This window comes from Chelonoidis abingdonii, chromosome 8, assembly GCF_003597395.2.
Source record: "Chelonoidis abingdonii isolate Lonesome George chromosome 8, CheloAbing_2.0, whole genome shotgun sequence".
NCBI classification, from domain to species: Eukaryota; Metazoa; Chordata; order Testudines; family Testudinidae; genus Chelonoidis; species Chelonoidis abingdonii.
In genome coordinates this window covers 25,472,780-25,497,091 of record NC_133776.1, presented here as the reverse complement: position 1 = coordinate 25,497,091, position 24,312 = coordinate 25,472,780, and the positions used below count along the sequence as shown (strand labels likewise).

Sequence of the window (24,312 nt, the reverse complement as noted above, 5' to 3'; positions counted from 1 at the left end):
AGTGCACCGCTCCTGAAATCGATGGTAGCCTTGGACCATGGACACAAGCAATCGATTTTGTGATCGCATTGTGGACGCGCAAAACCGATTTTATAACATCGGTTTCGTAATATCGGTTTAAACTACTTCGAAATAATCGTGCAGTGTAGACGTAGCCTTAGTTCCACACAGCTCCCCGCTGGGAGTCAGCTGCCCCTCAGCACTCCCTGCCAGAAGCAGGGGAACTGCCAGGGGCTTCTCACCTCCCTGCTCCCAAACAGGAGCTGAGGAGGAAGGGGAAGATGGCTGGGGCTTCTTGCCTTCCTGCTCCCAGCTGGAAACATGGAGCAGGGATCCTAGCGGCAGGAGAGCTCCAGCAGGGAGCCAGGCTCTCTTATCAAGCTAGTGGAGATGTGACATTGACAAGACAGCTGACTGCTGATGGAAGGAACTACTGCATAGCCCTAACTACACTGACATAAGCTCTACACCACCTCTTGCCATAAACTGCCTTATGTCGATCTAACTCTGTAGTGCAGACTAAGCCTAATTAATGAACAAAAAGATATGCATAGATACTTCCACAAACCTTCAAGGCAGTGTACAAGAGAAACACAGCTTAAGACTATAAACTTCTAAGAAATTCACATATACATTAAGTGTACTAGTTTTAGTGGCTGGTATATCACAATGGAAGGAAGGGACTTTAAAATTCAATTAGACAGGCAGACACACACTAGGAGAAATTCCTAAGAGTCTCCATCAACTTTCTGAAAATCAGATTGAAACATTTTTTCAACTGAAGAAACTTCATTCTCTTAAAAATGGTGAGAATTCCCTGTTTTCTGTCTTACCTTCTCTTCCTTTATCATTGCAATTTCATATTACACCTATCCTTTCAGTCAAGTAATAGTAAATGAGTCCACACAAGGGGTAGCAGTGGCAAGGTTAACTGGAGAGTTTACCATTAAGGAAGGTGACAGTTCAAGGCAGTATAGGTTGAAGGAAGGACCAGGAAACTAGTATGTCATAAGAAAAGGAAATAGAAAATGATAGTTAAAAGTTTTCTGTCCTGTCCCTATAATTGATCAAGTTTGATTGTCTTTAGAAGCTATCAAAGATCAGGAAACATCATGACAGGATGTTGGAGCCACAGGTGGTGCTATAGCTCACACTGAAAGCCTCATTGAATCCATTGAGGCAGTTGTTAGAGAGACCCTCTTTAAAATGCAACTCAAGTGTGGATGATCTCTGTTCTTTAGGGCTCTGAGATCTTCCAGCTAGGGGAGAGATGCCCTTGCTGCTAGGGACACCCTGAAGATAGCGGAGGAAACCTCAAAGTCTTTTTTTGGGAGTGACCTCCACCTTTATATCCACAGGGTCCTTAGGGTAGAACTCCCCTTCCAAATCCCTGTATACTTTCCTGGTCCCGTTCAGATTCAGTTTCCAGCAGCTCACATTCATCAGCAGAGGAGGGAGAAGGAAAAGTCAGAGGACTCCTACCTCCTGGATATCCTGTTTCTCCTTTAAAATGTCTTAGGTCTTTTTGTACACTTTGGAAGTGCAGTAGCTCTGCCGGAGCTTTGGTGAGGTTTATTGGGACTTGCCTTCCTGAGAGCTTAAAGCCTTCTCAAAAAATTGCTCTTTGAATTCTTCCCCACTGGGTCCCATTCCAGCTGGGAGGCCTGTGGGGATGCATTGTCAGAGACCTTCAGGTCAAATTCAGAAGAAGAGAGGATGATCATGCGACTTGCCTCTTTTCCTGGAACTGGATTAGCTCAGTGGGTGCAGGCTGGAACTCAGCATCTGCTAAGTCTGGGAAGGCTGCCTCACAAATGGAGCACTGCTTGGATTTAACCCGGTGCTTTTTTGGCTGCTTTGTCATGACTGTACAGGGGAAGAGGAGCCGGCGGGGAGATGCTGGAGCCAAATCTCTGGGTGGAGTAAATCACATACGTAGACCCATGGACGAGGAGGAAGCTAAAAAGAAAAAATGATCTCTACTGCTCCAAAACAGGGTAAAAATTCAAACAAACAAACAAACAGAGGCAGGAGCAATCAAACCACCAAATAACTGCTGCCGCAGAAGCAAAGGAACTGGCAGTGTGCAGAAGCAGAAGGGGTGTGGCCAGAGTACAGAGTACCAAAATTTTCATCTGCCTCCCAGAGCAGCAGAATGAAGAGGCGCAGCCTAGATGTCCAGAATTGTGGGAGATACTGGGCTACAGAAAAACTCCAGCATCCTATTGCAAAGTATAAACAGCTACTTTTAAAGTTACTTGCAGAGAAGGCTATAGCATCTTTGTCCTTTTTTGGCATCTTTACAATATATAAATGTGGAATCTCCATCATTGGAGATTTTTAAGAGCAGGTTACATAAACACTTGTCAGGAATGGTCTAGATCAGGGGCGGACAAACTTTTTGGCCTGAGGATCGCATTGGGTTTTGTAAATTGTATGGAGGACTACCTCACCGGACTCCTACCACCCCCCTGGACTCCTGCCCCATCCAACCACCCCCCGGTCCCTGACGGCCCCTCTGGAACCCCTGCCCCATCCACACACCCCCACTCCCTGTCACCTGATTGCCCTCAGACTCTCACCACCCTATCCAACCCCTCTTTTCATTCCTGATGGCCCCCTGGGACCCCTGCCCATCCAAAAACCCTCCTTCCTGACTGCCCCCCTAGGATCCATGTGCCCATTCAACCCCATTTCCTGCCCAACCACCATCCCTGCCCCCTGACCACCACCCCAAACTACCCTGTATCCACCCCCCCCCACATTCCCTGCCCCCTTACCGCACTGCCACCACGCAGCACAGAGCACCGGGTCAGGCTGGGTTCTGCAGCTGTGCTGCCCCAGGAGTGCACAGCCCTGCCACCCATAGCATTGCACTGGCGGCGAAGCAAACGGGCTGCAGGCGAGGGGCCAGGGCCTAGCCTCTTGGGCCAGGAGCTTGGGGGCCGGGCAGGACGGTCCCACAGGCCGGATGTGGCCTGCAGGCTGTAGTTTGCCCACCCGTGGTCTAGATAATACTTCGTCCTGCCATGAGTGCAGGGGACTGGACTAGATGACTTCTCAAGGTCCCTTCCAGTCCTACGAAGGAGACTAAACTATTCTTTTCTCCCCTCACCCCCCCCCAAACACACACACTCTCTCACACACACACCCCCATGTACGTCCAGGCAGATTCTGTGCAGCACTGAAGAAACAGTATGAGATCTCAGGAACCAAGGAACTGAGATGTGATAGGATATATAATATATTTAGAACTATTTGGTTTTTGTTAGTGCTTATTTAACTCAAACACTGGACAAACTGTTGAAAGATTACTTTGTTAGAGATTCCACCCACCCAGCTACCAGCACCCACCTTTGTCAATTAAGCACAGAAAACTCCAACTCCACTTCTCTAGTCCAAGAACACCACCATAAAACTAAGGAAAAATTTATGCTCTTGACATTTCTATGGTAAACGAGCAGGAGAAAAAGAGCTTTAAAAATACCTCAGACCTATATATGGGATAAAGCAACGAAAAGGAAAAGGAGCACAAAACCACTTTCTTCCATCTCAGGTCATCTTTAAAAGCTATAGCTTTGCTTTTAGAAGAGCTATGAAAAGTGTGTTTTAGTGCAGTGGTCCTCAACTGGGGGTACACAGAAGTCTTCTAGGGGGTACCTCAACTCATCTAGATATTTGCCTAGTTTTACATTAGGCTAAATAAGACCATTCATGAAGCCAGTACAAACTAAAAATTTCATATAGACAAAATGAGAAAGTAAGCAATTTTTCAATAATAGCGTGCTGTGGCACTTTTGAATTTTGATGTCTGATTTTGTAAGCAAGTGGTTTAAGTGAGATGAAACTTGGGGTATACAAGAGAAATCAGACTCCTGAAAGGGGTACAGTAGTCTGAAAAGGCTGAGACCCACTCGTTTAGAGCACTAGTATAAAGAGCAGAATTTACCCACCAACTGGGAAAGACCAATCTAATACTGTAGATATGTACTAGACAGATAGATACTGGCTGCTCTCCAACCACAATGCTACAGAGCATTCAGAAGTTCAGGGTTAGTTATTCTCACAGTGTTTTTACAACACTGCAACTTCATTGATTTCAAAGTTAATCTTGATTAACATCATTGTAAGTAAGTCCTTTAAATTTTCTCCACCCATCCACAAGGTTAGGGGAAGGGAAGTAGAACCAAAATCCTTTTGGGAATAATTTGAAGCTCAGAGAGATTGCCAAAATCTTTTCTGCCAATTTGGAGACATAGGGTCTTAGAAAGACCACACAACAAATGCTGTATGTAATACAAGTACATTTGTACTACCAATTTCTACTATTCAGTGGTGTACATACGTGATGGTAACTGGTCTTGTATTTAACTATCCTTTATTTAAAAAAACAAAAAAAAGTGTTTCAAGAAATGCTTTCATTGCAAAACAAAGTGAAATCCACAAAATTAAAAAAAAACAAAACAAAAAACACACCATTGAAATTGTAGCATCACACTATTGAAATAAGTCCAAAGATCTTCCAGTCTGAAGTTCCCATAAATTCAGTATTTTAATGATGAGCAAGGAAGTAACCATCTGGTGTTTTGTCACACTTTAATAAGTGAACAATTTTAAGAGAGTCCCAGAACAGACATCATAAACTCGGAGACAGAAGGTAGGTGAGGTAATATATATCTTTTCCTGGACCAATTTCTGTTGGTGGAAGGGAGAAGCTTTCAAGTTTCACAGGACTCTTCCTCAGGTTGAAGAACTCTGACACTCAAAAGCTCATCCCTTCCACCAGCAGAAGCTGATCTAGGAAAAGATATTACCTCATCCACCTTGTCTCTCTCATATCCTGGGACCAACATAGCTACAGCATTACAAACAATAATAAATCCTTTAACAAAAATATTAGTTTTTTCCATTTTAGCAAAACTGATTTGGAGATAACTTTAAATAAAATCAGCCATTTGTAATAATCCTTGAGCATCTTAGTTATGGTTCCACTGTAGTTTTGTTCCAGTTTAACGAGATTAATATTCACTTTAATTTACTTTAAACAATAATTTCAAATAGTAGTGTGTTTTATTTCTCTTGTATCGTAAGGAGACTACATGGAACTTTAAATCTCCCCATTTAACAACATGCATCTCCAGGACAGTACACTTGATAGAAAAGCAATGTTTTTTGAAATATTCCAGTATACACATACTATTTTATTGTTTTCTCAATAATAGTTCAACAGTAACTGAATTTCATAATAATTTCATTCTTAACCAGAGTTCCTGGATATCAGCCAACTGCTGAAATTGCGTCTCCTCAATGCTAAATTTGAAGAGGTTCATTTATGCAGTACATTCTACCAGCTTTCATTAAGCATTGTGTAAACACTACAGAAGTAATCATAACATACCAATGGTCCATTTTTGTATCTTACAGTTCTTTATCTCAAATTACCAGTTTTAGGCTTCTTCAGAAAAAAGCAGTACATTAGACAATACCAATATGGTCATGACATTTCAGATACAGTACAGAGTTCAGTCAAACTTACAAACCAAGGCAACAATAAAAAGAGTGTCCGTGTTCCTGTATCAAGAACCTTTTAATGCTGTGTAGAAGGTTCAAACTTAAAATGTTTCACACAAAAGATTTCAGCCTTGTAGATCTAGTAACATGAACTAGAAGTTACCGTATATTATAGGATTTTCACTGGAAAAAAGTGTTCTTTGAAATTTGTATTAAGTTTGAACATTTTACAACATTTCAATTAACTTGTAGTGGGGAAAAAAAAAAACAAGTTGAGTTCACAAAATATAAATCCTCTAAACCTGGATTTTTTATGATAGAATTACAAGGTAGTGATTTATATCAGAACAATATTTAATAAATTATAAAATCACACACCCAACTATATACAGACTGCCTTCAAAGCATCTCTTTGCCATAGCTTTAGATAATGTGCAAAAATGGTTATGTTAAGTACTCTGACTGGTCCTGCAAGATTCTGAGTACTCCTGCAAGATGCTGCAAACCCTCAACTCCTACAGTCTTCAAATGGGAGTTGAAGGTGCTCAGCACCTTGCAGGATTGAACCCTAAGAAGTCTGTTGGATTAATGCAATAAGATCCATTCTGTTACATAGACTGTGTAAGAGCAGTTCTCAAAATAGGGGTGGGGCCAGCAGCAAGTCTTACGCATTCACAGTGTCACTCACTCAAATTTGGCTTGGCCACCCCTCAATCATGATGGAGGGCTAGGCCAAATTTGAATGAGTGGCATTATGACCACATGAGTGAGCAACATTGTGACCTGACACACAGGGTCTCAGCCACTTAAATTCGGGTTGGCCACCCCTCCATCATAACAGACATAACATCTGGGGGCCAAATTTGAGTAAGTCACATTGTGACTTGGCACACAGGGTTGCAGTGCCCACTAGCACTCTTCGATGCTGAACAAATACTGCCATGACAACTTTGTGGGTATTAAGGTTCATGCTTTTAAAAGGTTTCCTAGCCTATGCACAATTAGTCTGTTGATCTTGCTGTCTGATTTGTGTAAAGTAGCATCTCCTTTATTAGAATCAATATATTAATAGTTCCAGTTCCATCCTGATTATATTAGAAAACCCCATTTTGTGATTCAAGGCTTCAATATTAAAAAAAAGTTGGGGGGAAGGAGGGAGGCTGGTTCATAAAAATTGAGAAACCCCAGTCTAACATCTCCCTGTTCTGTTTTATCAAGACTTGAGATCTCTACACCATCTTTTATCAGGTCAGTTATATATTTATAACTTATTTTAAATATTTATTTATTTCCGATCACTGGGGCTTTTGTTTTCAGGTAGCTTTCAATGTAATTTCACAAAAACTACAATGAAATATTACAGCTTTGCAGAAAGCTCTCTATTATTGGTAGATCACAAAAGTTGGTAATAGGCTAATCTACTTGAGTTCTAGTTAAGAATAAGGTATTTCTAAACAATTAGTGTTTCAAGTTGCTAATTTAAAAAGGGGAAAAAGTTTAAATGCTTGTCAAAGGGTATTGGACTGACAGCATTAGAATAATAATAATAAAAAAAATCTCTTTACAAAATAAATACAAGAACATTCCCACACTGTCCAACCAATGCACTTCAACTGTGTTCTGGAGAGATATGTAGAAGCAAAGCAGATAACTTCAGTTTACATGGCCTATCAATCCTTCAGCTGTTTGCTGTGATTGCCAAACAAGAGTGCTTGATATTTATGACGAGGCCAACTACCAACTAAGAAAGGGTCTGAGAACACGAACTTATTTGGCTGAGATCCTTATTATAGATGACAAATGATAATGACTTTTGATCACTGCAATCCAGAACTAGATTCAGACTAATGTCCAAAGATCACTAGTCATTATGCTCCCTAGGTGTGCTGTGGAAAAAAGTTTACTTACTTGGTGCCATAAAACATCTATTGACTAAGAGGCAATATATTTACCCATTTGCATTATGCAATGTTTCCACATAATAGTACCTAGAATATGCTTCACTCTCCCCAATTTCCCATTTAAATATTAAGTAATAAGTTTTCTCATCATGCCAGTTGAAATCTGTGCATGTCTAGATCTTAATAAAATATAGCTACTGTTTTTAGCATCTCTGATCTGGTGTTACATATTTTAGATGTTAATTCCTCCCCTACAAAACAACAATTTATTCCTCTTTATGAGAGAGAGAGCACGTATCGTTAACAGGATCATTTAGCAATCTGCCACTCAAACGTTATAACTGCAGCATTTTCAATTTAAGCTATGTTAAAATACAGCACAAGATATTCCTTCATTTGACAGACCAGACATTGGAAGTAGTAATTAAACTATGTCTTTTACCTAAAAAAAGTACATTTCAAATATATAACTTTGTTTTACTATTGATTTTGGTTTTAGGTTTTATTTAGAAATTGCAAAGTTGCTCTGATGATTAAGCTACTTCAAATACAAAATATTTTATTAATAAGAATCACCTTGGCACATGTAAAAATAGTAATACAGAATTGCAAAAGGAGGGCCAACTGGAAAAATGTCTGCATTTAGTTGTATATATTCTCCAGTCCGAACGTTTTTGTAAAAACGGGCAAAAAGTAAAAGCCATATTCAAGCCATTAGAGGACTTTTGGTCATGGCTGAAAACTGACAACTGCTTTTCTACGCTACTAAAGCTGGCAGTATGTTCTGTTTGCACTTATCCAGCAGACAGCAATGGACTGAAATTAACCCAAAATAATTTAAGCTTTATCTTAAAGATTTTGGGAAATGAAAATATTTCATGCAAGAACTGTGCTTGTATATTTAAGTCAGTAGGCTTGATTTCTTAATCAGTTATTTTAAGAGAATTAAGATACTGTACAGATAATATGCCATTGCTAAACTGGACCAACACACTGCAGCAAGAGGAAACTGAAGTTCATAACTCCAGCTATGTGTCAATTCTGCGTTTCTATGTTCTCTGATGACATCCAGCCAAATGCAAGCTTATTTTTTTTAAATTGTGGGCGAGGATGGCAAGGGAAGTGGGGGGAGGTAGGGGAGCAATCTTTGGTACTCCAACAAACCAACCAACCCATCCACCCTTCTCTCCCAACTGTTACCAATAATCTTTTACTGTCTAGACCTGAATAAAAACCCTACCATTATGTTTAATCCTAATTCAATTAGGAATCAAGAATTAATGTTAATTTATGTCAGCAAAAAAGTGGTTTCCTTTAAAAATATTAAAAGCACACAAGACAGATGGAACATCTGATATTTAATTGAGTATTATAAAGAATCGGATATTAACCTGTCACCTTTAAAAAGGTATTTTTAATATTATTCAGTTGAAGTAATGATGTATAACATACATCCAACAAAATACACAAGTGCCTTTTCACTGGATACACAGCATGCTGTGAGTCACTAAGGCACTCAAGAAGCTAATTCATCTGCTGATAATGAATGTAGCAAGCAAATCTCAATTAGAAAGTACCAGTTTATGAGTTTTTGAAGGAATTGTAGATGATGCAACATATCGTGTTTGGTACAGTTAGTTACAACCTATTTCTTAACTAGTTAATGTGCTATATTATGAGCAATTTTACATCACCACACACCAGATCTTTCAAAGGCACTGAATGTCTTTTGTTCACCTCTCTCTTTAGGCTATACATGTTGATGACTTCTCACTCATTTTTTAATCTGTATGTTCCAATTCTCACATAATACAAGAACTACACAGCCAGTCACATTTCTCTCTCACAAATGCAAACAGAACCCAGTAAAGATTATGCCAGCTTTTATTATTTTGAAGCTTAGCCTTTAACACACAAAAGCTTCAAGACTCGATCTGACCCTTCAACACTCAAGGCTTACTAAGGGCACTGTGCAGCACTCATCACATAAATCCTACCTCATGCTAGTTTTACTGCAAAAAAACAAACAAACAAAAAACCTTATCTACTTTTTGAAACAAAGTGCCTTGAAACAAGGAGACAATAAATTAAAAAACGTATCTTTCAAATCTATAAAAAATATTGTTTCTTATAAATCTTTAAAGCTTATAAAAGCCAGAAAATACATTTAAAAGAGGCTTTTAAAACATACTGTTTCATCCATTGAAGTGTGGTTGTGGTCAGGAAAGTGATAAGAAAATGACATTTGTTCTACATTTATTCTTCCTCAATCACTGCTATTTTATGTATACTTAGTTTACGAATTAAATATTCTTTTAAATGACAGCACTCCCAAGGCCAACTTGTTAATCGATCAAGCCAAAATTGTTTCTGCTTAACTTACTTTTTTAAAGAAGGGAACACAACTTAGCTGAAAATGCTGATTTTGATATATATATATATATATATATATATATGTGGAACAGTTTGCTCATCCATAGCTACTGCACTGCAATTTAAGTGTTGCTTGTCTAAACAGATAAAGGCAGCCGTGACTCTGAAGCTAGAGGACATAAATGTGTAGTACAAACTTGCCATTTTTGAGAATTACTTTTCTGACTTTAACTAGATTGTCACATAGAGCAAATGGTATTGCATACACAAATGCCACTTTTAGTGGTCTTAGTTTTCCCAACCATTTGGCATTTTAAAAATATGTATACTCCTGTTTAATAAGTATGAAATGTCTCTGCACTAAAACTAAGCTCTAACAACTTGCTAGTTCCATCCAGTATTTGAATTACATCAGTTGGTCCTCTTGCATTTCCATGAAGATTGTCCTTCATCTTGCAGCTTTTTAAGTTTTGGCCCAAGAAGGAACCACCAGACAAATCCCAGAGCAACGCATATTATGGATTCTACATAATAACCATCCAGGGTCGTAACACAAGAGCCACCAAGTTTTGTACAGAGCTGTGAGAGAAACAAGCATATTTATTAAACAATTGAAACATTTGCCCAGTATTTCTTTACAGTGAGACAAGCACTTAGCATTCAAATAGATAAAGGACTTTTGCTGTTATCTAACTATATTTTATATACCCAATTATGTTACCCTTCATAGTTGCCTTTTCCCCTTCCATACCCTCTCCCCCACAAAAAAAAGACCCATTAGTTTCTTGGCCAAGAAGAAAAAACAGTGGAATCAGGACAATGTCGGAGAAAAACGCAGTTCTCGCTTTTCGTTTGGGTGCAGCAGAATCAAATACTTATTATTCTCAAACAATTGTAATTGAGGGAGGGAGTGCCCTAGGACACAGGGTTGCCCCAGTCCCGGACAGGTCTCTCAACAGGTAAACAATTTCAGTAAGCATTTATACCTTTGTTACAGACAATAGCAAGCAATATTACAGACAGTAATGAGCAACAGATGCAGTTTGTTTATGCATAGGCCATCCTGCTATCTTATTTTCCTCAGCTTCTGGGCGCCAGTCTACGCATTTGATTATTAGGCAAGGTCGTGATAACTTCTCACACGGTTCTTTCTTACTTGTCTCACAGTATCCTTGCTTCTACATGTTTCACGTCATAAGGGTTACAGCTGGCCTAACTCTTGCTAACAGACTGACATGCATTAAGATCCCCTACAAATCCTTGTCAATTCTTTCCCTTCTTCCACAACAAGAAGATGAGCCACACAAAAAGGTACATCCTTCCCAATACAATAAACTATCTATACCAAGACTCATGCAGAGTCAGTGCTGCTGCCAGCAGCAGCACCTGCCACAATTATCAGTGTTTCCTCCCCCAGAATAGGGTCACAGAGGGCAGCCATAGGCTGGCATTCAGTGTGAACATAAGTATGAGGAACACAGAGGGAAACCTTAGTCAGAGAATCCCTCTTTATGGGGCAGTGAGCTAACCATGAACAACAACTATGATCTTCTCAGCTGGGGGCTTCATTATCCACAGATCTTTGGATTCCACTTCATTATTCACTCCCTCCTCTTGGATGGTCAACAACCCTGCAGAGTTTATTAAATTACCTTCTCTCCCCATGTGCTTTTGACAATGGGGGCATATGGGGCTTGGGGATCAATTTGGTAATCAAAACAAACAAAAAAACATCAAAGACCACTATGCCCAGCTTGTGCATTGCATAGATGGAAAAATTGCAATCAGTATTCCAAAGCCCATGAAAAAAAAATGTTCGTATTTCAGAAGCCTAGACTCATTTTTAGAAGTCAAACTCTTGCATTATACGGTATTACAGACCTCTCATTATATTGTCTGCAGACATTATGTATTCATTTTGTCTACAACTATTGTTGGTATCTATGGTTATGCCTACGGAGCACATCTTGGGCACGTTTCCTTATACCTTTTTAAAAACACTTTTCTCCCTCCCCCAAAAAGGGTTTACAGAGCAAATTCAGTGCAGTTACTATGCATTTAACAGAAATGAGAAAGTACTGAAAGCAAGCTCCCTTCTCTAAAGTGCTGTCCAGACTAGCAACATGTGGTCAGGGAAGTAAAAGGAAGCAATACAAATGAGGGAGACATGGAAACAGACTAGAGGAGGAAGAGATTCACTCAGCTACTTCAGGGAGGAGGGCAAGAGGATGGGAGATCTAATTAATAACAGGAATGACGAGAGGTATACCCAGGAATCTCAGATCTCTCAGAGCTGGAATCAGTTTTTTCCAGAACGGAGAGTTGCTCTGGTTCAAAGAAATCCTGCTTTGCTCCATACCTATTGTTTGGATCCAGTATTTATATCCCTAGAATGCTTTGTGCAGTCGGTGTGCTTCTACAGCCCAAACAGTATTCTAAACACATAAGAGCATTCTGTGGTGAAGTTTGAGCCATGAGCTAAAAAACCCAGGGGCTTGACTAAAGTGAGTTATAAGATGCCAGTTATTTCTTGCTTCAGCAAAGACATGAATTTGAAGTCCTCATTTCCTCAAATTTCTTTTTTAAGTTGTGCTTGTGCTGTTTTGCTCTACTCTATGTGCAGTAGCACAGCGCGTTCTATTCTACAGAACATCCATGAGAGCATTAGAGAGAGTGGGAGTGGAGCCAGTTTCACTGCTCTAGAAGCAGTGAAACATCATATGGTCAGGAAGAAGGGATGTTCGAAAACGGGGGAGTAAAGAAAAAGGCCAATTAGAAAGAATCAGAAGGTGACAGAACAGAAAACCCACTGAGGAGGAAAAAGGGGAAAAGAAATAAGGGGGGTGGGGGGAATATCCTGCCAAAAAAAATAAATAAAGTTCCTAATCACAACATTCCAAACTGTAAAAAATCCTGGTCCATCCAGGCTTGAGGGATGCAACCACATCCTCTCTACTCCTGCTATTAATCCAGTCCTTCACCGCATCCCTGAGAAGTCTTGTCCCCCTCCCCCACACCTATAAAGAAAAAAAGTAAACATCCTGAAGATTTAGTTTTCCAACAGGACCATATGTGTGTGTTTAATAACTGAACAGTAGATTCAGTAGGAAAAAAAACTTCACATTCGTGGACGTTTAATATAAAAAGCAACTGGACATGGGTAGGGAAAGGGTCAAGAGTGACCTAGACAAATTGGAGGATTGGGGAAAAAGAAATCTGATGACGATCAACAAGAATAAGTGCAGAATCCTGCACTTAGGACGGAAGAATCTCATGCATCGCTATAGGCTACTGGCTAAGCAGCAGTTTTGCAGGGAAGGACCTGGGAATTACAGTGAATGAGAAGCTGGATATGAGTCAGCAGCGTGCACTTGTTGCCAAGAAGGCTAACGACATATTGGGGCTGCATTAGTAGGAGCCAGCAGATTGAGGAAAGTGATTATTCCCCTCTATTCAGCACTGGTGAGGCCACATCTGGAGTACTGCGTCCAGTTTTGGGGGCCCCCCATTACAGAAAGGATGCAGGCAAATTGGAGTAAGTCCAGCAGAGCGCAATGGAAAGGATTAGAGGTCTGGAACATGACTTATGAGGAGAGGCTGAGGGAACTGAGCTTATTTAGTCTGCAGAAGAGCAAGGGGGGATTTGATAGCAACCTTCAACTACCTGAAGGGGGGTTCCAAAGAGGATGGAGCTAGGCTGTTCTCAGTGGTGGCAAATGATTGAACAAGGAGAAATGGTGGGGAAGGTTTGAGTTGGATATTAGGAAACACTGTTTCACTAGGAGGATGGTGAAGCACTGGAATGAGTTACCTAGGGAGGTGATGGAATCTCCATCCTTAGAGGTTTTTAAGGCCAAGCTTGACAAAGCCCTGGCTGGGATGATTTAGTCGGTGTTGGTCCTGCCTTGAGCAGGGTGTTGGACTAGATGACCTCCTGAGGTCTCTTCCAACCCTCATCTTCTATGATTCTCTGAGACATTTTGAAGGCCTTTGAATGTGTAAGACACAGTAAGAGAAACCATTATTATAATATTTAGACAACATCAGAGTGGAGACCATCACACTTTCCAAACTTACTTCTGCAGCAGCTGTAGTTCCGCAACTCTGTTCCTGTGCGCCTATACACTCTTTCACTGTAAGTGGATCAACAAGCCAAAGAGCTACAGTGGCGGGCCAGTTTCCTCCCAGATTCGACACAGTATTTAGAAGCGTCATATATGTTCCTCCAATCAATGGATCACTAACTTTGGCATTGAAAGCCATTATAGCAACATACATGCTGTACAATGTAATCTGATGAGGGAAAAATAATAAAATTTATTCAATTATTTTTAATCTAAAAACAAATTACTTGAAATACAGTAACATTTATTTTATATTATTGCAGTTCTTCTTCTAGAGATCTGTGCAATTAATCACTACAAAAAAGTTACTTTGTGGTCAGGATTTGTCTGCATTCAACAACAGGAGGAAATCTTGCTATTTGCTTTGGCTCAGACATATGTAGACCCAGCCTCAGATATTTTGGAATTATCTGAAATAGATTTCAGGTATGATAGATCAAATTGAATATGCTTTAATAAATACAGGGTTGTCAGATTATTTCAGAGAGAGTTCACAAACACTGGCCCCGTTTCAAAGCACACTGAAGTCAACAGGCTTTGTATTCAACCCATTGTGCTATTCCTGTCAGTCAGTCAACAAAATGCAACTTCATAAGCTTTTTAGGGCAGGGATCTCACATTAATTTCTGTGTACTTTTTTTTGGAACTATGTGATCATCATGTTGGTCAGACTCAAAGGCAAATGGTTCCCCTGACTCCCATTCAAACGGGTTTCTTTAGCTCACTTTCAGAAAAATAATTTCTGGAGGAAAAAAGCTGATCTAGCGAATAAAAGTGTGGCATAAAATCTTTGATTCACCACACTAGAGCAAAGAGAAATCCTATGAGCGGGCTGACTGATCTGTTCTACTGTATGGGTTTGGTTATTCGGTTTACTCCATCTCATAATCCTATTTATTAGTTAACTCCATTGTATAACTTTATTTCAATCTCCCATTATAAGAGTGCCAGTATAATTAAGATGAGGACAAAGCCAGATAATTATATTTTTACAAGAGACTGAGTTATAAAGATAGTCCATTCATGCCCCCTGCAGAAAAATTCTATCTTTATGACAACAAAATGTAGCAACTTGTTACCTGATGTAAAGCATAACTCAGCAACACCACAATATAGTAATAGATAGGAAATCCTCCTTCATGTTGTACTTTAGGAGTCCACCAAACCAAAAGAGCAAATTCTAAGCCTATCAGTAACCTGTAACAAAAGGGAACAGACTTTAATTCTAGCTTCTGAATTTAAATATGTGGGCATGAATCACTGCATATCTTGCAAAACCTACAGCATTCATGTGTGAGCAAAGATGTTTTTTAAAATAGTGGTATGAATCAATTTATCTGAAAGATTATAGTAAAAAAAAAAAAAAAAGAAAAAAAAAAACTTATTTAAAAAATATACCTAAAATGATTAAAATGTGTGTGTACAAACTGTTTTTAAATTCATTTGAACACACACACACGTGTGTTCAAATGAATTTTTAAAAACAGTTTGTACACACACATTATAAAAAAGCAACTGAAGTTGTAAACATTTCATACTAAGCTAGTTTTGCTTGGCAGTGAATGGTATAGCTAAGGTTATGGAAAGTCTCCAGAAATAACCCTCTCCATTTTCAAATGCTCATTACTTTCAGAAAAGTTCTCTTTTGGGTGAAAACAACCACACTACTTAGCTAAGGATCTGTCTGTTTTTTTAAATTTGGAGCAAACACTATTTACTCACTTTTGAGTTATTCAAGAGCAAAAGAGATCTTTTTTAAATTGCAAGAAAAAAAAAAGAATAAGACTTTTGTACATATATATATCCTGAAAAAATGGCTGAATTTTATATGCAGAAAATTGAAATTTTGCTATTTATCGAATTACTGCACAACAAATACACAATATTGATATCAGTTGCATAGATAGGGTTTGTGCTGTTGTATCACTGTGGAGTTCCATTTGTTTGACAGTACTGCAGCCATGGACGTACACAGCGAAATCAGCAGAATCTAATTCCCTTTTTCTAAAATGCAAAAAGGTATTAACAACTAGACTACAGTGTGACATTTTAGACATTTAAGAGACATAAAATGCAAATGTTAAGTTTCTCATCCTTGATGCACCCATACTGCATAAATAGGCTGACAACCGTTTCCCTTATTCTCACGACTGAGCCCAATGAGGTATATGGGATTACTAGCATGAGTATATCAAGTAGGATTTAGCAGATGAAATATTTTGGATTACTAGTTATGGGCAAGATTTTGCCATCCTTACACTGAAAGTACCTTGCTATACAAATACAGCCACTGATTTACTGAAACTAATTTCAGAGTAAGGTACTACTTGAGTAAGGGTGGAAGAATATCACTGTACTGTCAGATGTACATCTTTGCCTAAAGCAAAAGCAGCACAATTCTGCTTTCAAATATACATGCCCAACACTAACTGGCTTCAACAGAAATTGCAGATGTATTGAAGGGAAAAATTGGGCCCTGAAATGTGGGCAAGTTTACTATGAGACTCTTAACCTACCTATTTCTTTATGTCTGTATGTTTGAAAAGTACAACCTTCACATTATTTTTATTTATTCAGACTATACAATTCAAAAACATTGTATAAACATGGAAAGTAAAAATCTTCTATCATCTACTTTTTTACCTAAAAGGCATGGCTTTGTAAAATGTGTTCAGTGGCTGCGGACCTGCTGTGTATTTGCTGATGATCAGAGGCAATATTATCTGTAAAGGTACGATTGGAACAGCTAGTAGAGCTAAGTGTTCTTTAGGTACTCCTTCTTCCACCAATTTAAGTCCTGTTACTGCATCCGCTGCTGAGAAGCCAACCTGCAATGTAAGTTATAAAGAGAATAAAAACCTGAAAGCCAATGACAAACTTTGCTAGACTATCCAAATTACATTTCTCCAAATATTAATACTCAGTTTGGACCTTAAAATGAACTTCAATTTGCCTTTTTCCCTCCATAGTTCATTTCCAAATATAGATCCAATCCTGTTGCAAATTTTGCATGGGAGGACTCTTCACTTGCACACTGCTTATGGTAGTATCAAGGCCATACTGAGAAAGTTGAAAGCAGCAACAAATTTCCTGGTCATATGAATGATGCAGGTAACAATGAAGACGATCCATATAAAACTAGGGAAACCTACATTGCACAATTTTGTTTGCCACAGAAATTAAATCTACAGTGCCACAGAATTCCAAATACCCCGCAAATACCCAAGTATTCTCCAAATTGCATGTTATATTTTAGAATTCCAAATGAGAGGAAATAACCTTGCCAATATACTGGAGATACGATCAGAAATTCACACAGAACCCAAAGAAAATCGTGTTGCAATTCTAATTTTAAAAAATGTCTTTACATATTGTAAACAATGTACCTAATTTATATCAAAACATTAAAAACAGGAGCTTTAGATGCAAGTCTTTTGTACAACTCTACTAAAAAACGTGAATTATACACACTTTAGATAATTTGCCACATGTAAACAGTGAAAAAAAAATTCCCTTTTCTGCCATGAAAGGTGAATACAGTTTGAAAACATGGCCCACATGTTATCAATTATTATTCATAAGTATATTTACTCACTTTTGCTGTTAAAATCAGGATACAGAAAGTAAGAACCGCTGGCATTCTTACTATCGAGAAGAGCAGTTTGTACGTATCAGTGATGCCTTTTGTTTCTTCTTTTGATGGTGTTACTTCCTTGTTTTCCTTTTTCAAGAGGGCCACTAAAGTAGTAGTTATTAAGAAGACAGCTCCCCAGAAAAATAGGAAATCTGAAATTAAATTGCCACATCATAATTCAAATATATCACTGTCTACATTTTGTTAATTAGCAGCTCAATATGAGAAACTGACTTATTCTCCAAGAATATATACAGATACCTTAGTAGATGGGAATTACAAATCATACCAATCATGAGTAGCAATAAAACTCATGTAACCCCTAAAACTGACATAAAATGTTCCTAAATCTGCCATTGTTTGTTCCCTCTTACCTGGAGGGACAATGGCAAACTGGTGTCATTACAGGGATGTTTTGTATATTTCTTAGTTCCGTGAGCATGTTAGGGAGAAGAGTCTGGGGTAAAAGTGAAACTAAAATATAATCTTTTAAGGAATTTTAAATGTATATACAGCCTTTCATCCCAGAAGATGTCAAAATACTTTAAGGAAAAAGCACTGTGTAATGGTTAGAGAACAGAATGGGAAAATGAGAATTCTGAATGTCATTCTTGGTTCTATCACTGACATTAGCTCAAGGATACACAATATAACTTCTCTGTGCCTCACTTCTACACCAACAAAATAAGGATTATATTTACCTATATCACAAGGATTTAAAATTTAAAGTGTGTAAGATCCACAGATGAAAGATGGTACAAAACAGTCAATTAAAAAGTTACTATACTACAATACTTGCACTGTCATTGGAGGGGGAATTATATTAATAGATTTTGTTTTAGAAGGAAGGAAGAGATTGGTAACTTTCTGAATTATTAAAACAATCAAGTACTGTAAATTAATTCACCTAGGATGATATTCTGTACTGTGCCTCTCAGAGGTGTAGGATAGACAGGGAAAAGGGTAAGGCAGTCTTAAGTCACCCTTATGTCCTCCTGATTCCTGACAACTCCAAGGGCCACAGAGGCCCCTGGCATATAGCTAGCTGGTACACAGCATGAAGGACTTAGAGCACATCTTTACCACTTCTTAGCATTTCTGGGGCAGAGGGGAGAGAAAAAGGTAACAAACTGTTTTCTCGTATTTCCTGCTTCCATAATGCTTCAAATATTTTAATAAAATAGAAAAGGCCATGTGGTTTGACAAGCCTGCATTGTTGATTTAGTCAGTCAACTTCCTAGATTCCTCCTCCTCCAGAAGAAAAAAAACATAGGGACCTCAAATGATCTTTTTATATGATGTAAAGCATAAGTTTTCATTGTGCATGCACATCAACTTGACAGCACGTACAAAAACTGCACTGTGGTAATAGTGCAAAAAGGTGCCACAGGGCAGAGAGTTGCTACTGCAGTGACCAATTTACTAGGATTGAGATAATGCTCAGAGCTGTAATCTAGGAATATCTTTGTTTTTATACACGTGCTTCTAATCAAGTCAATACTGTCAATTTGCACCAGCAGCAGTGATTAGTTTAGCTAAGAAAAGTATGCAGAAACAAACAAAAATCAATGAACTGCTAATTAAGATGGGAAAGCTTAAATTTAAATTGGTAAAAGTAACATATCTTTCCATCCAAAATGTCCACTGCTGATCAGTATGCAGAGAGGGGCAAAATGTGAAAAATCTTTTTAAAAATATCACTTGAAGGCTAATAAGCCTGTATTTAGGAGAGCATATAAATGAATTACACTCAGTGACAGTATTCCATGATGATAAAGTTCAGTGAAACATATTGAGGCAATGAAGCAGTTATTAATCTAATCATCCTTATGAATCCTATTATACAGTCATTAAAATTATGTCCAACCAATAAATGACTACGGTTTTTTGCTAGTGCCAACATTTAAGACATTGATTACTTCCAAGTAAGTACGCTAATGAAAGAAATGTTATTTATAAGCCTAAATTAGTGTAAATTTTATTTTGATGAGAGATTGAACATTAAGAAATATAAATTTCCCTAGCTGATGATTAAGTGTATCCAGGTAATTTGCCTCTCCCACCATCATCCACTTTAGCATTCAAGGACAAGTTCAACAGGTTTGGTTATTTTCTTTATGAATGCTTCCGTAATAGTCACATATCTCTTTTGTAAACAATACGCTTCATGTAAACTAAGATGACCTGAACAATGTGGGTATGTGGAGCACAACTGAACCTCTTTAACAAAGCAGGAGCACACAACCTTACCCAACAACTGATGGAAGGAGAACAATCTGCCAAAAAAGTCATGGTGGAAGGAGCCAGGAAAGTGTCAGAACTGGGGAAACAAGGAAGCTGCAGGGTGGAAAACGATAGAGCGCCAAACCATGGAAATGCAATTCCATTTGGTAAGTGTACACACAAGCCTGTTGGCATGTATGCAAAGACCCAGAGCAGTACTGTCACTATATGATAACTATATATATTTTTCCTATATAAATTAGCATTCATGAACTTTAAATAAATAAATAACCATGAGCAGGGCCAGCTTTAGGCCGATTCGCCTGATTCCCTGGAATCGGGCTCCGTGCCCAAGGCGCCTTTTTATTTTATTTTTTTTACTCACCCCAGCGGCCGTCAGCTCCACTGGGTCTTCGGTGGCCCCGCAGCCCCGCTCTCCCAGTCGGCAATCTGAAGTGCTGCCGAAGACTGGGAGTGCCACCCGATAAGTACATGCCCCGCTCCCCCAGGAATCGGGCCCCACACTTGCTAAAGCTGGCCCTGACCATGAGAATTTTAGTGCCTGGGTAAGGAACCAGCTCGACACCCTGACATCCCCCATTTATCCACAGAACACAGACAGCACAAACCTCTGTTAACTCTTAACTGGAAAACCCACCCCTAGAGGGAAGAGAAGAGTTCAGGTTCTTTAGCATCTCTGCTGAGGCTGCCATATGGGATGCCATATGGGATGCCAAATGTAGTGCTGTTTTTGTGAAATAGCGACAAATGAAGAGTGACAACCCATGTTAAAAGTTTCAGTTCACTACCAACTATGGCCACACTGGATTAGTGACCTGGAACAGTTCCCAATTCGGATCCTCCAAGTTTCCTTGGAAAGTTTAGTTGCCAATGGTCAAGCTTGTCAAAGCACATACGAAACATCTATGCTTTAATAACTTCTGAAATTCCTAGGCAACATACATAATAAATACAACCTACATATACCTAAAAACAAAAAACACAGAGCTTAGTGACTGACAATACCACTGGCTGTTATGTCATGATTCAGGGATACTCTGTTTTGCAGGAAGGAGTCTTACAGATATATATAGACATATCGTTATTTACATTTCCACTAATATGACTTGAAGAAGTCTTAGCATATCTAGTCCTTAACATTTATATTTCTGGGGTTACCATAAAAAGAACAACAGTGTTCACGCAAATGCAATATGATTTATAATCATACAAGAAAGAAAAAGATTATGTTTGTCTAGAAGAGGATCAGCTCAAAATAGCCTTAAATTATTTTGATCTAAATAGAATGAACCTTTACAATTCAAAGTAATGCTGACCTGACAGCTCTGAAAACTGAAATTCCTCTACACTTATAAAAGCACAGGTAACGACACTTCAAAGTTTCCCCAAAACATTCTGCATGCCTTAAACCTGAGCTAGAAGGATGACCTCTAAATTTAAGGGGTAGTGACCTTCCCTCTCAGCCTCTTTACACTCATTTATCCACTGGAACCTAGACTAAGACTCCACATTTCATCTAGACCAAACAGTCATTTTCAACCTGAATAACATTCATTCAAACCTTTAAAACAAACAAACAGAGATCGATAGTTCCAAAGTTCATTACCACTATCACGATTTGAATTTGAATATAGTATAAATGATACCTGAAAGGGTAACAATTCCTTTGGGTTGAGGTTGAAACCGCAAATATTTGTTACAAAAAGAGGCAGATTCAAGGGCCAAGAACAAGACATTTCCCAAAAAATAACCAGCTGTTTGGCCAACAGAGTTACAAGTGGAAGCATAGCCAACATTTTCCCGGGACAACATAGTCAGTGCCCAGCCATCCACAGCAATGTCTTGTGTGGCCGCCAGGAACTCAAACAAAAAGAAAGTCACGGTGAGGGCCACCACATCAGGACTCTTGCCCTCCACATCGCCTAACAGGAAGTCTACCTGTGTGGACAGGTACATCATAAAAAAACCCAGGATGTACTGAGTGGGCACAAGCCAGGACTTCCGGCGGCCAAAGCTCTTGAAGTAGACTGCATCCACCAATGGGGCCCAGAGCAGCTTCAGACTGAAAGGCCAAAAGACAAAGCTGAAAAAAGCCTGGTCCTTATAGCTGGCATTCTTGCTCTGCAAGATGAGTGGGATGCTGCCTGCCAACCCCAGCGGGATACCCTGTAGTACATAGAGAAAAAGGAGGAGCAGGATACTACCCAGTTCTGCCCGATATCCCCGGGGCACCATGTAGGACGCTGAGTTATGCTCCTGAAGCAGTGCCTCTGTGTCATCTTCTCCTAGTCTCTCAGTGTGATTACCCATGTACAGAGCTGGTGGTGGAGGCTTGATCTCCATGTCCATGGACTGGTGGTAGCTGCCAGGCCGGCGCTGCCGGCTGCTGTCCTTGTAAGAGATGGTTGGGCTCATGTTGCACACGAAGTCCGGAATTTTTTCGGACAGGGGATCCACTGATCCCCAACAATCTTACAGTGGCAACGAGCAGCTCCTGCGCACTGCAAGTCACTTGGGACGCAAGTTCCCAGCTCTGCCCACCGCAGGCCAGCGCGGGATGGGCATACGCAACTCCAGGCACAGGCTTTCAAGGCAGGGGGCTGCTCAGCTTTCCCCACCGCAGAGCAGGGGAGTTTCAGTGCCCTCTGCTCGCCGGGCTTGGGGGGGGGGGGAATCAAGTTTTCACTCCGTGCGTCACCTCTTTTGTGGCGAGACGGTACAAGGAAGTTCAGCTCTTCCCCTTGCCGGGAAGCGAATACGCTGCGAGGGGGTCACCGCTCCGCCGGGGGGGAAGAGGTCCGTCAGCGACTACCGCGCGAGGGACGTGTAGCTCCCCTTTACGGCTCCTCTCGCCTCACGAGGGATCTTCGCGGAGGAGTCGCCCCGCTCCTGTCCGGCGCCAGCAGCTTGCTGCCCACCAAGCCTCCGGCTGGGTGCTATCAATGTGCTTCAGCGCACTACTTCCGGCTACCCGCCCGGTTGGGTCCGTCCTGTAATGGCTCCCCTGGAAATACTCGCCAGCACAAAGCTTCCTCCGAGGGGAAAAGAGCGGAAATCTGGCGTCCGCCGCGCCTAGCAGGCGTGGTCCCATGCCATTGGTGGGGAGACGGGTGACGTTTGGGTCTAACGCGGCCGCTCTGTGTAATCTGCATTCCACCCCCTGCCACGGAGCAGCGCCGCCTCTGGCCGTCTGCCGGAACTACTCTCAGGTCTGCGGCAGCGCCCCCGCCGGCTTCTCTAGGAACCATTGCAGCTCTGCATCTTGTCCGCTCAGCTACGAGTGGGACTTTCCTCCTCTCGCATGGGCTGTCCGGTCCCCTCCGCCCCCTCTATATCCCCAGCCTCAGCTTCCCACTCCGCCATTCTGGGCTTCCCTCCCCTCCCACAGCTAGAGACCTTCTAATCCTTACTCCAGCCTTCCTCAAGGCTCCCCAACACTTCCTGCAGCTGCACCTACCCCCCAGCCCCAGCTTCTCTCTGTCCAAGGCCTTCCTCTGCCCTGGCTTCTTCAGTATCCTGCAGTCCCCACCCCACCCTTGAGGCCTCTGTTTTCTCATGGTCCATGGTGGCTGTGGTTACCTCTGCCTGCCTATCTGTCCCTTACTTATCCCATTGTTTGGGGATAAGTAGCTGGCCTTGTCCCTTTTTCAAGGAATTGTGTTTGCCTTCCCTGGCACCACCTTAAAAATAGGGGTATAGGGGTCTTCCAGAGAAGTGATATCACCTTCTATAATACTGTCAGGATAGGGCCAAACCCTGGTGGGTGGCGGAGGCGGGCATGAGGATTAGGGAAAGGAAGTCCAACCCCACAAGGTTTTTCCATGCTATGGGGAAGTCTCAATCAAACACCAGCAGGAACATTCTTGAGCACAGCAGAACTGGTAGAAGAGATAAGCTTCCTGGGCGCACAAACCCCAGAATTTTTGTAATTTACCAAATAAGTCAAATTTGGCTTCTAGAACCTGGATGTATTTAAGGAGCCCTCCAATGTAGAATTCAGAAAACATCCTACTTGGCCCTTAAGGGCATTATCTTGGTTGCTGCCTGATCTTGATAATCCAAATGCAAAGGGGAGGCCAGTGACCACAGATGCTGACATCGAACATGGGGAACCTGGTTCTTCATCCAAGCAAAGTCTGGCTATGAATATTTCTAGAGCCCCCACAGCAGGTTTCTACTGGGGGGCACACCAATGAAAAAGAAGTAGTGTACAATTCAATTGTATGAGCCAACACAGACATATTGCAATCTGTCTGGTTAAGAACTGGATAGTGATCTAAAAAAAAGTAGTCAGAAGGGTACTTTAAGCAGTGCAAGGGAACTGCCAGTCTCTGCTGGCAACGCCATTATGTGAATACACATATACTTTCTAATAATATCACTCATATAATTCATATAATGTATTCCAGTGTCTCATTTTTAATATAGGAGATAAGGAATTTCTTCGCGGATAAAATTTCACCCACTAGTCCTTCAACCATGCAGCTACATGGAAAACTGACTATATCAGAACCTTGTAATTTGG

General features: G+C 40.4%; 1 protein-coding gene across 2 annotated transcripts; it reads right to left on the bottom strand.

Moving 5' to 3' along the window:
• Positions 1-4,530: 4,530 nt before the first annotated feature.
• Positions 4,531-22,760, bottom strand: SLC33A1 (solute carrier family 33 member 1). Of its 2 annotated transcripts, XR_012656361.1 has the most exons (7): positions 21,434-22,760; positions 17,505-17,695; positions 16,553-16,737; positions 14,989-15,106; positions 13,863-14,078; positions 4,784-10,364; positions 4,531-4,695 (listed from the first exon to the last, which is right to left on the bottom strand). XR_012656361.1 is itself a non-coding variant. In XM_032787409.2 (6 exons), the coding sequence occupies exons 1-6, from the start codon at positions 22,200-22,202 to the stop codon at positions 10,197-10,199; spliced, it is 1,647 nt and encodes a 548-aa protein (XP_032643300.1). In that variant the 5' UTR covers positions 22,203-22,760; the 3' UTR covers positions 4,531-10,196. The 2 variants fall into 2 exon arrangements, 1 of the variants encoding a protein (XP_032643300.1); XM_032787409.2 differs by having other exon boundaries at positions 4,531-10,364.
• Between the last annotated feature and the right edge of the window lie 1,552 nt (positions 22,761-24,312).